The 13,031-nt window shown below is 48.3% G+C and overlaps 5 protein-coding genes across 5 annotated transcripts; 3 read left to right on the top strand and 2 right to left on the bottom strand.

The window, feature by feature from the left end:
- Positions 1 to 144: 144 nt before the first annotated feature.
- On the bottom strand, positions 145 to 1,602 carry Pdw03_8569 (Serine/threonine-protein kinase ppk23; the record flags this gene model as incomplete). Its single annotated transcript, XM_014678227.1, has 2 exons — positions 145 to 1,009; positions 1,070 to 1,602. The coding sequence occupies 2 exons, from the start codon at positions 1,600 to 1,602 to the stop codon at positions 145 to 147; spliced, it is 1,398 nt and encodes a 465-aa protein (XP_014533713.1).
- Positions 1,603 to 1,859: 257 nt separating this feature from the next.
- Positions 1,860 to 2,802, top strand: Pdw03_8568 (Superoxide dismutase, copper/zinc binding; the record flags this gene model as incomplete). The annotated part of the gene is made up of 4 exons (XM_014678226.2): positions 1,860 to 1,877; positions 1,940 to 2,012; positions 2,062 to 2,196; positions 2,276 to 2,802. The coding sequence occupies 4 exons, from the start codon at positions 1,860 to 1,862 to the stop codon at positions 2,800 to 2,802; spliced, it is 753 nt and encodes a 250-aa protein (XP_014533712.2).
- Positions 2,803 to 3,222: 420 nt separating this feature from the next.
- Pdw03_8567 (uncharacterized protein) lies at positions 3,223 to 5,079 on the bottom strand (the record flags this gene model as incomplete). The annotated part of the gene is made up of 2 exons (XM_014678225.2): positions 3,223 to 4,921; positions 4,982 to 5,079. 2 exons carry the CDS (start codon positions 5,077 to 5,079, stop codon positions 3,223 to 3,225), a joined length of 1,797 nt encoding a protein of 598 aa, XP_014533711.2.
- Positions 5,080 to 7,927: 2,848 nt separating this feature from the next.
- On the top strand, positions 7,928 to 9,641 carry Pdw03_8566 (Purine-cytosine permease; the record flags this gene model as incomplete). The annotated part of the gene is made up of 3 exons (XM_014678224.1): positions 7,928 to 8,185; positions 8,258 to 8,474; positions 8,536 to 9,641. 3 exons carry the CDS (start codon positions 7,928 to 7,930, stop codon positions 9,639 to 9,641), a joined length of 1,581 nt encoding a protein of 526 aa, XP_014533710.1.
- Positions 9,642 to 11,243: 1,602 nt separating this feature from the next.
- Positions 11,244 to 12,091, top strand: Pdw03_8565 (Putative Glutathione S-transferase; the record flags this gene model as incomplete). The annotated part of the gene is made up of 4 exons (XM_014678223.2): positions 11,244 to 11,369; positions 11,419 to 11,672; positions 11,737 to 11,863; positions 11,921 to 12,091. 4 exons carry the CDS (start codon positions 11,244 to 11,246, stop codon positions 12,089 to 12,091), a joined length of 678 nt encoding a protein of 225 aa, XP_014533709.2.
- Between the last annotated feature and the right edge of the window lie 940 nt (positions 12,092 to 13,031).

Here is a 13,031-nt window from a genome sequence, read left to right as displayed (position 1 = left end):
GCCTAAATCTGGACGGAAAGCCAAGAAGCACGGAGCATAGCTCCGAAGTGGATTATATTTGTTGTACAAAGTATAGATCTATGCAAATGCAGAAAATATAATTAAAATCAGGAATTTGTACTTTGACAACCTGATGAAAAGCGGTTATCCTAATCGAAGAGCAAATCCAGCCCCTGCTTCACCAGTATCTCCACCTGGAGCACCTCCAAAAACACCCGCAAAGTCCAGCTCCGGTGCTTCCTGGCCCCGTTTGGGAGCTTCAGGCGTGTGGTGACGTCTCCGTTTCTCCATGCCGGCCTTAGAAGGAAATGTAGGGAACATCTCTCGGGGTTTGGGCCGCGGATCTTCCTTGAAATATTTGTGATCGAGGCACTGTCTTGCCGTAGGACGGGAAGCCGGATTCAACGCCAGCAAACCTGACATGAGACCCAGACCAGCATTGGTCAGATAAGGAAATCGGGAGCGAGGCAGTAGAGGCGGGCTGCCGGCCGAAGAAGGTGCCGACGTCGACGGGAGCCGCAAGGACTTGGCATTGGGCAATAGACGGAATCCAGGCCATGTTTCGGAATTCGGTGGCCCGGTCAAGGCGAAAATCTTGGAGACCTGGTCGACTTCATTCTTGCCCTGCAAGAGAGGCTCTTTGGTGAGCAGCTCGCCAAAGATACAGCCAATGCTCCACATGTCGATCTCCGTGCCGTACTTGTCGGCGCCAAGCAGCAGCTCCGGCGCTCGGTACCAGAGTGTCACAACGAGCTGTGTCATCTTGGGAGGTGGATCGCCGAAGTAGCGGGCCATGCCAAAGTCGGCGATCTTAAGTTCGCCACGATTGTTCATTAATAGGTTGGAGGTCTTGAGGTCGCGGTGCATGATCCACTGTGAGTGTAGGAATTCGAGTCCTCCGACTACCTGCAGCAAGATTGTCTTGATTTCTGAAGGAAGGAAGGGCTCACGCATCTCGTCGAGTAGGGCTTTGAGGTCGTGTTCGTGGAAATCCATCACTAGGAATACACTGTCGGAACCAATTGTTTAGCATGTGTAAACAAGATCGAGTCTATCACGGAGAACTCACTCGTCCATTTTATTGCCCATCACTACTTCCCGCAGGTAAACGACATTTTGATGTCGTGCCTCCAGAAGGGTTTGGATTTCACGGAGCCCAGTGACTGGGAACCCGTCCGGCGAGTTCTCCAGCTTAAGCTTCTTCAGCGCGACAATTTCACCCGTCGAAATGTCCTTGGCGCGTGAAACCCATCCATATGACCCCTCCTCAATGTGGTTCAGTCTCTCAAAGTTGTCCACATGCCTGCAGGGCCCCCATTCTCCAGCTGGAAAGCGTAGTAGGGTGGACTGGTTTTTCTGTTCCTTCTCGATCTTCGCCACTTCGGCATCGTCTGGGTGGGTATTGGGGTCGTTGGACAGTCTTCGTCGCTTTTTCGGGGGGCCTGGCTCGCCAGTGGCTTTCGCATCCCGAGCTTGAGCTTTGCTGGCATCTTCTAGTCGCTGTTTCTCCGCTTTAGCGCGTCTTTTTTGTTCTTTGTCGCGTTTCTGTTGCGCGATAATTGCTTCTGTTTCTGGGTCGTCATTTGCCCATCTGGATGACATTTTCCGTGGGGGAGCGTTGAGAGGGAGAAAAGTTCGGGAATGACGTTTCGTTAGAAGCCGAGTTCCTTCGATTTCAAATCCAACGCCCCCACCTTCAAATTGTATAGCTCATTGTTCATCTTTATTCTGATCTTGACTCTGATCTTTCTCTTCTGAGATACTGTCACTCTCCTTTTCTCATTATATCCCTCGCTTTGAGTTGTGCATATACTCCTATACTTGCCACCGATTTTGGATTCTACTGTCTCTTCCCCGCCATGATCGAACCATTCCAGGTTAGCCTATCTGAGCGCCCTGACTCACAAACACCCAATACTAATGCGATCATTATATCTAGACGACCTTCTCGGTCCCAATGACCTGCGAAGGCTGCGTGAAGTCTATCTCTAACTCTCTACACAGCCTGGAAGGTAATCGGAGCATTGCAACCCCAATTTGCGTAAGCTAACCCTGCGGTAGGAATTAAAAAGGTTGAAGCAAACCTCAAAGAACAGCTAGTCCTCGTTGAAGGCACCGCTCCTCCTAGCTCCATCGTAACTGCGATCCAAAGCACCGGCCGCGATGCCATCCTCCGCGGCAGTGGCACTACAAACAGTACGGCATCTCCGGCTCCTCATAACCACCGTTTTAGATGACACGCGAGCAATGCCGATTGACTGATACTATGAAACAGGTTCTGCTGTCTGCATTCTCGAAACACACTCCACGAGCGTCACAAACAATATCCGTGGGCTTGCGCGCATGGTCCAGGTCTCCCCGAACATGACCCTCGTTGACCTGACAATCAACGGTCTGTCGCCGGGCAAGTACTGGACAACTATTCGTCAAGCAGGAGATATCTCCCGGGGCGCCGAGTCGACCGGTGGTATCTGGGAGTCTCTGAAGACCAAGGTGCTTGGCGATGATGCCACCGCCCCTGCCAATGAGTGCCGAGGCATTCTCGGTACAGTTGATGTTGACAACAAAGGCAAGGGCAATGTGTTCTTAGACCGGCCTGTGGCAATCTGGGAGCTCATTGGTCGGAGTATGGTTGTTTCGAAGGGAACGGAGGGTCCTTTCAAGCGCGAGGATGAAGATACTCTTGTCGGTGTCATTGCGCGTAGTGCGGGTGTGTGGGATAATGATAAGATGGTTTGCTCGTGCTCGGGCAAGAATGTCTGGCAGGAGAGACAGGAGCAGGTTATATTGGGTATGGCTTGAGTTCTGGTGTTGACTTTATCGGGAGTGGCGTTGAACGTTGGTGGTGGTGTTGCTGTTTGAACATATAGCCAGATCAACTACCCAGTAATGTAACTATGTAGCTTCAAATACGTGATACCATGGAGGATGAATGCGATGATGAATGATCTGATGATGTTACTTTCCCTGCAGTAGGATATCACACAAACAACCTGCCAGCATACCGTATAAAATTGAGCCGCCTACATCACAACATTAGCACGGAGACCGCAAAAGAGATCTACGGAAAAGAGATCTGCGGAAAAGACGACAAAGCAGAGATCAAACTGCTGCAGTGAAAAATCATTCAGGCTCTGGTAAGTTTGGGCAGATAATAATACAGTGTGGCCAAGGGGAGGGGTCGCTTTGGTAAGGCTTTTGAAAAAGTATTATCGAAGATTTTCACCAGAACTGTCTTGGCTGAACAATTCCAGGAAAAAACTCGTTATCCGTATCCTCTTCCACAAATTCCAATCCTGCACTGGGAGTGCCGCCAGATATGAGCGGTAGGGATATGATTCCTGGAGAGATCCGCTCATTTAGTTCGTGAGGTGCTCTGGTATTACGACATTTTGTCGGGGTATGCTGTGCGGAGTTGACTGGCTGATTGCCTCTATCGGGGTACTGGCTGTTTGTTTTGCCGTCAACAAGGAAACTTTCATCATCTTCCTCTACTGGGCTTGGGAAAAGGAGTTCAGAGTCGACTGGGGACCATGGGGACCATGTGTCGTTAGATTCCATTGAAGTCATTTCTGTTGAACTCATATCTCGCGATGTGGTATTAGCGGGTGTGTAACGGCTGGAAGAGTCTTCAACACTTGAGTGCTGTTGTGTTGTTGCTCTTTCGGAGATTGACGACCGCCTTTCGACAAAGTTCCGGTTGGGATTGAAATTGAGGGGATTGGGATAGGAATCTGGTTGCATCTCTTCACAATGGATGATTGGGGTTTGCGGGGGCACCAAAGGTATGAGGCCTTCATCGAATTCATCATTTGGAGGCAGGTTACTGTATGTATCATCCTGACACATAATGCATTCATGTGGGGGTTGAGAAGCGCAAGGGGTTTCTTCTTGTCCATGGAGCCTAGGGCTGTGTTGACTGAGGCTGGAACTGTATTCACTGAGAGTGGGAGTGTGTGGACAAGGGCTGGGACTATCACGTTGTCTCGCCCACTGGCGTAACGCTTCATGATAGATTCCTGGAAATGCAAATCGAACTTCGGCGGAGGACTGTCTCGAGATGGGAATTGAGCTTGGTTGATCATCACTTATTTGGGTATCTGAACTTGCATGATAGATCTTTTCTTGCTGCAGATATGTTCTCTGCTGCTCTTCACAATCTGGCTGAGGATCCGCCGGTTCGTGAGCGGGCATAGTAATCTCTCTATCAGTGGAGATTGCAATGCCCCATGTCTGCTGTATCAAATTGTTCTCTATCGATGGTGTGGTGTGAGCAAAGTGATCCTCAGAATCCAAATTTGTCTCCAACTCTCCACCTCCACCAAATTGGAAATCAAGATCATTGTCGGTGGTTAGTGTAAAAGTCGAATTTACTCCCGAAGTACTTACAGCTCGGGTGGGTGGATAAAATACAGGCGTAGATGCAGATGTGGGATATGTTGCGAATGAATCAGGTATCGATCTCAAGGACGAAACGCGGAGAAGAGCCCCCACGTCAGTGCCGGATGATTGGGACGATTGAAGATTCATGCGAGAAAGTTCAGCGCCAAAGCTCACGTCCTCTTGTGTGTCCGAAGTGTAAGCACCAGAGGAAACTCCGTGGCGATGTCTTTCGTGTTCGAGAGCAACAGGATTGACAATCCCTTTCTCGGATTTTTCTTCTTTGTCCTCTTCACTTGAACGGTGGCTAAATCCCGATCTTAGCGCCAGTAAACCTGACCGTGCTTTGTGAAAAGATCGTCTTGAAATGGATTGGATCCATGCCATTGGACTGCGCGATTCTGAAGACGAACTCTGTGGCTCATCGGGATGCCACGACAAGGTCGATATCTCCGGATTGTGACGAGGATTTAGGGGATTGAACACGGGGTAATGGATCCGTTCCTGGCAAGTTGGCTCTTCTTGCACTGGATCAGTTATGCTGGTGTCTTGGTTAGCAGGATATCTCTTTCATCTTTTTTGATTCTTTGTATGCAAATACCTAGCTCTCTTGCTTGCCAGTGGTCGAAAGACCGACGATAACGAGGTTAGATGGCGACGTATCGTGCCTGAGCCTGTTGGTTGGTTGACAGGACTCATTTTGTTCAGATTGCTTTGTGACGTTTATGCAACCGCTCAACCCATCAACGACATGAAAAAAGGATGTGAATGATCAGCAAAGGTAGATATCGATTATGCCAGCGCGTGAAAAGGTGACGCGAAAGAAACAGGGAACGGAAAACAAAACAACAGACCTGGAAGTTCCCCAAAGAGCAGGAGATCGAAGTCGAAGTAGCGCGTGATCAAAGGTTCGAGCTTGATCGCTCTTGCCGTCAAGATTTACATTATACGCCGTCTTTGCAGTGTTGCAAATTGAAATGGTGTAGGTTTACCTTATGTAGCTAGAGATCATCGGCCTGGCTAGATTTCGAAGGTGGAGGATTTTAATGAGGCGACAGGAAGAGAAGGATAGGGAAGCACAAGCTTAACCTTCGATTCTCAAGGAGCACTAGATCTAGGGTTCGGCATGGCAGCGTGACGACACGCGCGAAGCGCAACAGCGCTCTAGGTAGGGGTTCATATAGCAACGACGCCAGCAGAGTTCCCAGACCAGGACACTAGGGCTCCCCATCGCAACGTGATCGAACGCGCGACGGCGACAGCGAAAAAAAAAGGCAAATTCAAAGATAGACGCATAAGAGACCAAGCTTCTATTGGGCGCCTCATAAAGCTCAACAGGCTTCAACATCGGCTTATACTTTGTTCTCTTCCAAATCCAAACCATGTTCCTAGGAGGCAACTGTTCATAGATCGTAATGATAGTAGCAATGGTCAAAGGAGGGCGGAGTGCAGTGGATTACAGGAAGCGAACAACCAGCACCATATATAACAGTGTGGGAGCCGTAACATTAGTATTGATTATGTCTGTATTTCTGTTGGTCCTCTCAATGACTACTTGGACGTCACAAAACAAGTCGACTTTGGGTTTGAGGTGTAGTCATCATGGCTGTAGATTAGCAAGCGCTAAGATGATAGGCATCAATAAAGTCATCTCGGTGGAATCTGGGAACGGGGGAGTATATGGAGAAAAAGTTGCGAGGGGTCGACATGTATCAACATATAGAATGTTTCAATATATCGCTGATGTATTGAGAAGCACGAACCAACATAGTCATCACACCTGGTGTTCAAAATCTATACAAGCGAAGTAGGTTGGAGTGATGTTTTTTCAAGCTTCGAATTGTTTGATCAAGGGGATCAAGGAGATCAGCAAAATTGCACACAGCTGTTCGATCTGGAGAGTCAACGATTGGACAACATAGGCTCAGAAAGTCAATTTTATATTGTTTATAACTCGAGATTGCGCCGGTGATCCAAGGAAATTGATCAAATAAGCTCAAGAAGTCTACCTTCGAAATCCAGCTATGGTGGACTGGGCTGAGCTTTGCTCACCTTGAGAGATGAGATAGATACCACACCACAGGAACAGAGGTTTCGGCCTAAGGCACAAATATGCCTCGGTTTTTCTCCTACTTTCGGGAAGCCCCTTAACATCTGGTTGGAATCAGTTGCATGCAGGAGAAAAAGCAAGGCTCCGTTCCTTACTTGCTTATGATCAGCAAGGACATCAACATCATTCGATTTGCCTCAACATATGATGTCAGGCACGACTTCCCACCCTCGAAACCAAGGAAGAGATTTTGATTTTTGATGTGCGCTGAGCGCGCTAGGCAGAATCAAGCATAGATAGCAAAGTTACATGATTGGATCTGTCAAGAGATCTGGTCTGCTATCACACCTAAAGTCCACAACGGCAATATCTGCGGCCTATTTTCCCGGCTGGCTAAAGAATTCAAGGAAGAAAAAAAAAAGGTAAAAGTTAGAGGGTGGTTAAATATACCACCTGTCTTCGGAACATGCTTGGATATGCATGGTCTGTCCGACCGACTCGACCTTAAGCTCACTGTCACAGTTGAAGCGCGGTCGCTTGCCCCATTTCGGATCGAACAGCATGAAACCCACCCATTTTCGAAAAGCACAAGTTATGGATATATTGGGGGTCAATCCGAGAACGTCCGGGGTATAGGAAGCGCTAGGTCCCCAGCGTGGATATTCCCCCGCACAAACATGGGGATGGGAATCAACGTGAGAGACAAAAGCAAGTGTAAATGTCAAGCTTCACGCACATCGGCGTCCCCCGTCTAACCAGGACCGGGATGCTTGAAAGCCAGCAGGGGTTGGCTCAGATACTGCCAAATTAGGAGGGTGTTCTTAACGAATACAAATGTTAGCCACGCAGAATACCCTTGCAAAACTGATAAGAGCAATTGACGTGCAAGTATCTGAAGCAAGTCTGATTGGTACAAGGATCATCAGAGTTCACTGTCTGCTGAGGTGGAGGTAAATAGAATACTGTCACTATCAGGAGAGATATCGGAAGCCGGACATACTTATCTGTACACTCGAGACGGGCACTCCACTTTCAGACCCGCTCGCGCAGTTCCTTCATCCAATAAGAATCAAACACTGAGTCCCAGACGCCAAGCGAGTGCACAATCCTCCAATGCTAGGGCTATCCCGAGGGTTATGATTGGTTCACTAAATCCCAGGATGGGGCGTAAAGGCTTGTCATTCGGCCTGCCGTCTGGATTTTATGGATTTTATGGATTTTTTTTGAGGAACACGCGACAGGGTTATCTTTGCCACAGTGCGAGCTCGCGGTGGGGCCGGGCGCGCGAAGAATTCTCGCGAGACACTATATTAACGCCTTCTCCCGTTCGGTGGGAAAAAAAAAGGAAAAAGAGGAAGATGTGACACTGTCTTTGAAATCAATCCCTTCATCCTGATCTTTCTGGGTCTCGCTGAGCCTACCCAGCTCTTCGATTAATCCCGTTCATAGCCTCATCTTCGTTCTTCACCTTCGTTGGTGAGGATTCAACCGAAAAAGATGTCCCCCAATTTCACCCACAGCTCTGGGGACCTGGAAAAGGCCCCCCAGGTGAACAATACCTCCGACTTGCATAGCAATGAGATATTCGATCACTCCAGTGATGGTGCCGTGCCCGGCGAGAGCTTTGAATACGGTGATTCGTTGTACGCCAAGATTCAGCGTATAGCCGGCAAGTTCAACATCGAGCAGCGAGGTGTCGAGCGAGTTCCAGATTCTGAGCGGACCGATTCGTCCTATCTTAACATTGGTAGCATGGTGTGTTCCTGCAACAAATTTACCTGGCGTGATCGCCGTGGCCTAGAGGCCTTTTCCACTGACCAAACCTAGTGGTTGGCCGCAAACATGGTCGTCAGCTCCTTCGCTATTGGAGTTCTTGGAAAGTCTGCATTCGATTTGGGCTTTGTTGATGCCATTTTGGTCTGTCTCTTTTTCAACCTCCTTGGTGTTATGACCGTGTGCTTCTTCTCGTGCTTTGGTCCCCCCTTTGGGCTGCGCCAGATGGTGCTTTCACGATTCTGGTTTGGATGGTGGCCTGTCAGATTCAGTAAGTTGGCTCAGGATATCCATTGGGTTATCTGTGGCCGTTCTGATTCATAATTTCCTAGTCGCCATTCTTAACGTCATCGCTTGTGTTGGTTGGTCTGCTGCCAATGCCATTGTCGGGGCCCAGCTCCTCAACGCGGTGAACAGTCAAGTCCCCGGATACGCCGGTATCCTTATCATCACGTTCTGCACGCTCTTCGTTACCTTTGCTGGGTACAAGGTCGTTCACGCATATGAGTTTTGGAGTTGGATCCCCACCACCATTGTGTTTATCATTGTGCTCGGCACATTCGCCCACTCCGGCGATTTCATTAACATTCCAATGGGAGTCGGAAAATCCGAAATGGGTTCCTGTCTATCCTTTGGATCCACTGTCTATGGTTTCGCAACTGGCTGGACCAGCTACGCTGCTGACTACACCGTATACCAGCCAAAGACCCAGAGCCGTCGCCTGGTCTTCTTTTCTGCCTGGCTTGGTCTGATCGTCCCCCTGATCTTCACTCAATTCCTCGGCATCGCCATCATGTCCGCGACGGCTATGGGTGACGGAGTGCACAACAAGTACGCCGAGGGCTACCTAGCCTCCGGCAACGGCGGCCTGATCGCAGCCGTGCTGGAGCCTCTCGGCGGCTTCGGCAAATTTTGCCTCGTCATCCTGGCCCTGTCTATTATCGCCAACAACTGCCCCAACATCTACTCCGTCGGTTTGACCTTGCAGGTGCTGAGCCGGGCTACGCAGCGCGTGCCACGATTTATCTGGACTTCCCTCGCCTCGTGTGTCGCCCTTGCCATTGCCATCCCGGGTTACAGCCACTTCGAAACTGTTCTCGAGAACTTTATGAACCTCATCGGCTACTGGTTGGCCATCTACTCCGGTATTGCGCTCACTGACCACTTCGTTTTCCGTCGTGGATTCAACGGCTATCGTCCAGAGGACTACGACTGTCCCGATAAGCTGCCCATGGGAATCTCCGCATCTGTTGCATTTGCTTGCGGCATTGCCGGTGCTGTTGTGGGCATGAGCCAATCGTGGTGGATGGGGCCTATCGCCAAGCATGCTGGAGACCCAGAATTTGGTGGCGACGTCGGATTTGAGTTGGGCTTTGCCTTCTCCTCCGTGGCCTACTGCATATTGCGACCTATCGAGCTTCGTATGATTGGTCGATAAGTTTAATCTTGTAGAATTTGGGCTTTTTTGCGATGTACATAGTGGGTTGGTTCGGAATGGGCTCTAGATTTGTGTATAGTTCCATTGTAGTGGATTATGATATGATATCTCCATAGTTGCATACATATATTTGTTTTGCATTATCTTCAACTTTCAAATCTTTTGTCAACCGTAAATCTTTAGATGGATCTTTGTGAGATCATTGACGTGAATTTGCAAGGCTGCTGGCTTGCAGCTATTCATTGTCCTCCACACGCCACTGGAAGTGACTTCACTCTCAGACTCGGATGAATTCATACAACTCGTCACTTGTATTTCAGTGCAACATTCATGCTGTTCTACCAGCGAACATAAAGAAGATTGGAATCCATGAACAAGACTATCAGATTGGCAGATTGCAATGGTGAGCTCGGAGACTATTCGCTTTCATTGGCTGAGCAAGCAGCATGTGGAGAGGTGCTTCCCAATCCGGCAAGTTGATGACCGACCTCAGAATATAGAAATCGTACACTTCGCAATACGAAAAGCAAACCAAATCCCAGAGGATGATTCTCATTTTGTGTAATATATCAGTTTGACCGTGTCTTGCCCCGTCCTGCAAGGCCGTACATCCATTTAACTGCGTAGAGGCTTCATTGAATACCGCTCTTGGGTCACATAGTCTCTTTGCAACCCCAGTATACTTTAGAAAATGCAACCTACAATGTGGTAGCACCGCCGCTCGTAGCAGGAAGGCTATCAATCCGAGCTCCATGCTCTGAAATTAGTAGGTTGGTGAGCTCCGTGTTTCCTTTTTCAACGGCATGCTGCAACACAGTTCAACAGCGCGGCCATTGGACCACGATGACTGGCATCGAATTTTCCATCAAAGGGCGCACGATCGGGATTTTATTTGTCTGCTGACTACGGCCTCGAGGGGATTGTATGTTTCTAGTTCTCTCCCGCCCTTTCCAAAGTACGTAACCTCCCGAGTCAGATCAGGGTCGAAAGGCAGTATATCCTCCCTGGGTTCATTCTCATGCAAAAATATCGCAATTGCCAAGGCGCACCCAGCCAGCCTTGAAATACAGGGCGTCCATTGGAGGGGAATCTGTAAATTCCTCGACCACTGCTATTTCGAGTTCTGACTCTGGCACCGGCAGCATTTGAGACTCCTCCAGACTCGAAATACTCCATATCTTCTGTGGTCCCATAACTTCTTTGGTAGGCCAGTGTGTATCACTCCTGCCTCTTGAAGCAGTTGAAGCAGTTGAAGCAGCTGTAGGGAAAATGCACCGTGAGTGATGGGGTTTGTATTGCAAATGAGGCACTTCTGTGGAACCCTAGCTATTACGTGTCCCATTCATAGTTGATCTATGTTTATAGCATCTGCAAGAACATTGTATGTAATCTTTGCCCTGCGTTCCAAAATCTCAAGGTGCTGCCACGGGCTTATTGTAAGTGGGTCGCTGTATGCTGACGTTGGGTGTGTTGCCTGGTCGGAGACCCAGAATGTCCAGGCATCATCGCTTACGACGATAGAGTTGGGCAGCTTTATAAACGGTCTAAGCTGCCCCCTTTTTATTAAAGAAATTAACAGCTTGCTTTTCGTTTCAATTCAGGATGGCATCAATCAAACTGTTCACAGATCCTAGTCTTCCCTGCCCACAAAGAGTCCATCTGGCCATCCATGAACTGGGGATTGCCGTCAAAATTCGAGAAATTTCACTCAAGGCAGAGGAGCATAAGGTTAGTTACAACTGAAAAAGCATAGCTTTCCTCCTCTAAGTTGACCTAGAGTGCTGAATTCCTGGAAATGAACCCCTTCGGGGCATTGCCATGCCTGAAAGACTATTCCTTTGACCCACCTTTTGTGCTATATGAATCTCGGGCTATTGCGAGGTATCTTGCTCTACAATACGGAAAAGGTCGTCTCATGCCAAGTGCATCGAATTTGCGGGCTACAGCACTCTTCGAGCAAGCAGCAAGCACCGAATTGACGTCCTTTGACCCTGCCGCAAACCGCCTAGTTTTTGAGGAATTGTTCAAACCGTACGCTATTACTTGTTTGCAATTCTACCCCCGAATTCACTGGTGCTAATTTAAATTTGAGCAGGAGGTTCTTTGCCGATGGTGATGGTTCTGTCGACAAAACGTTGATAGAGAATTTGAGATCTCGACTACTTGTCGTGCTCAATATCCTAGACCAGATTTTGGGTCACCATAGCTATATGGCCGGAGAAGTAAGTATGCCCCAAGTTCGATGCTGGGTTATAGTGCGTCGACTAAAATGGCTTTAGGATTATTCCCTAGTGGACCTATTCTATGTGCCCTACATGCACCATTTAACTACCTCGGTTTGGCCTTCGGCTCTTGAGAACCGACCTCATTTGAAGTTGTGGTGGGAAAATATGAAGCTCCGCCCTAGTTACATAGAAATTACCCGACGTTCACTTTTGGGTCTGGGGTAGATGATGATGGTGAAGACTCGGCAGACCTAAAAGGCGACTCCGAGAATCAGCTATGATGGTGTGAATTACTAAATGGGCCAGCCTGTCAAAGAATCTGACATCTAGGTTTTATTTCCTCTCATTTAGAGTAGTTATGTGAGACTTGTAGTGAAAGCATAAGGGTCAATGGGTTAGAGAATTTTGCTGCCGGTGATTAAGCAATTGGTTGTCTTTGAAATCCGACTAGGAAAGGGTCGGAAAGAAGGCGATACTGATTTAATTATTCCTTTTCTTTTTTAAAACGCAGTGAAAGAGGCTGTATAATACCGGCCTTAAGCAATCTCCACCCCAAATCACGCGCATTCCATGATAGCCCAGGCGCCCCCAAGTCTGCTGCAACTCTTATTTTGTCGTACCCACAGAGAGATCTCAAAGCTGTATGCTATGCTCGAATTGGGCTTTGATAGTTGCATCATCACGGACCAGGCGAAGAGTTCGAAAGTGCCTACAGGAGAAACAAGATGTGGTTCGTCTACTTGATCTTCTGTTCGCATGGATAGAAACCTATTCGTGTGCATATACACCACTAGAACCTTGGGGGAGTGGTTTTTAGAATGCGGTGTCTTCATCAAGGATCGGCTTCCACATTTACCCAGTACAAGCCCTATTGAGCCCTACTAGTGGTTAAGGAAGATTGAAATTCGAAGAATCAATGCCCCTAATCTGTTAAAATAAGTAGAAGCTGGATTAAACATCTTGATACCAAGCTACATGTACATGGGATGCGCTTGATTAATAAGTAATCAACCGCTCTAAGCCTAGGAGATTGTTTGCTGCGCGCAAATCAAAGGACTACTATGCAGAATATTACCAAGATTAGACTCTTGGGCCAACTCCATATCTATCCATGCTAAATTAGATCCAAGTTTACTACGTTCACGGTGTAGAAACAGATGTTTAA

The sequence above is a fragment of the Penicillium digitatum genome, chromosome 3 (genome assembly GCF_016767815.1).
Source record: "Penicillium digitatum chromosome 3, complete sequence".
In the NCBI taxonomy this organism is placed as follows: Eukaryota; Fungi; Ascomycota; class Eurotiomycetes; order Eurotiales; family Aspergillaceae; genus Penicillium; species Penicillium digitatum.
Note: the sequence above shows the minus strand (reverse complement) of the source record. Positions and strands in the feature narration are given on the sequence as shown.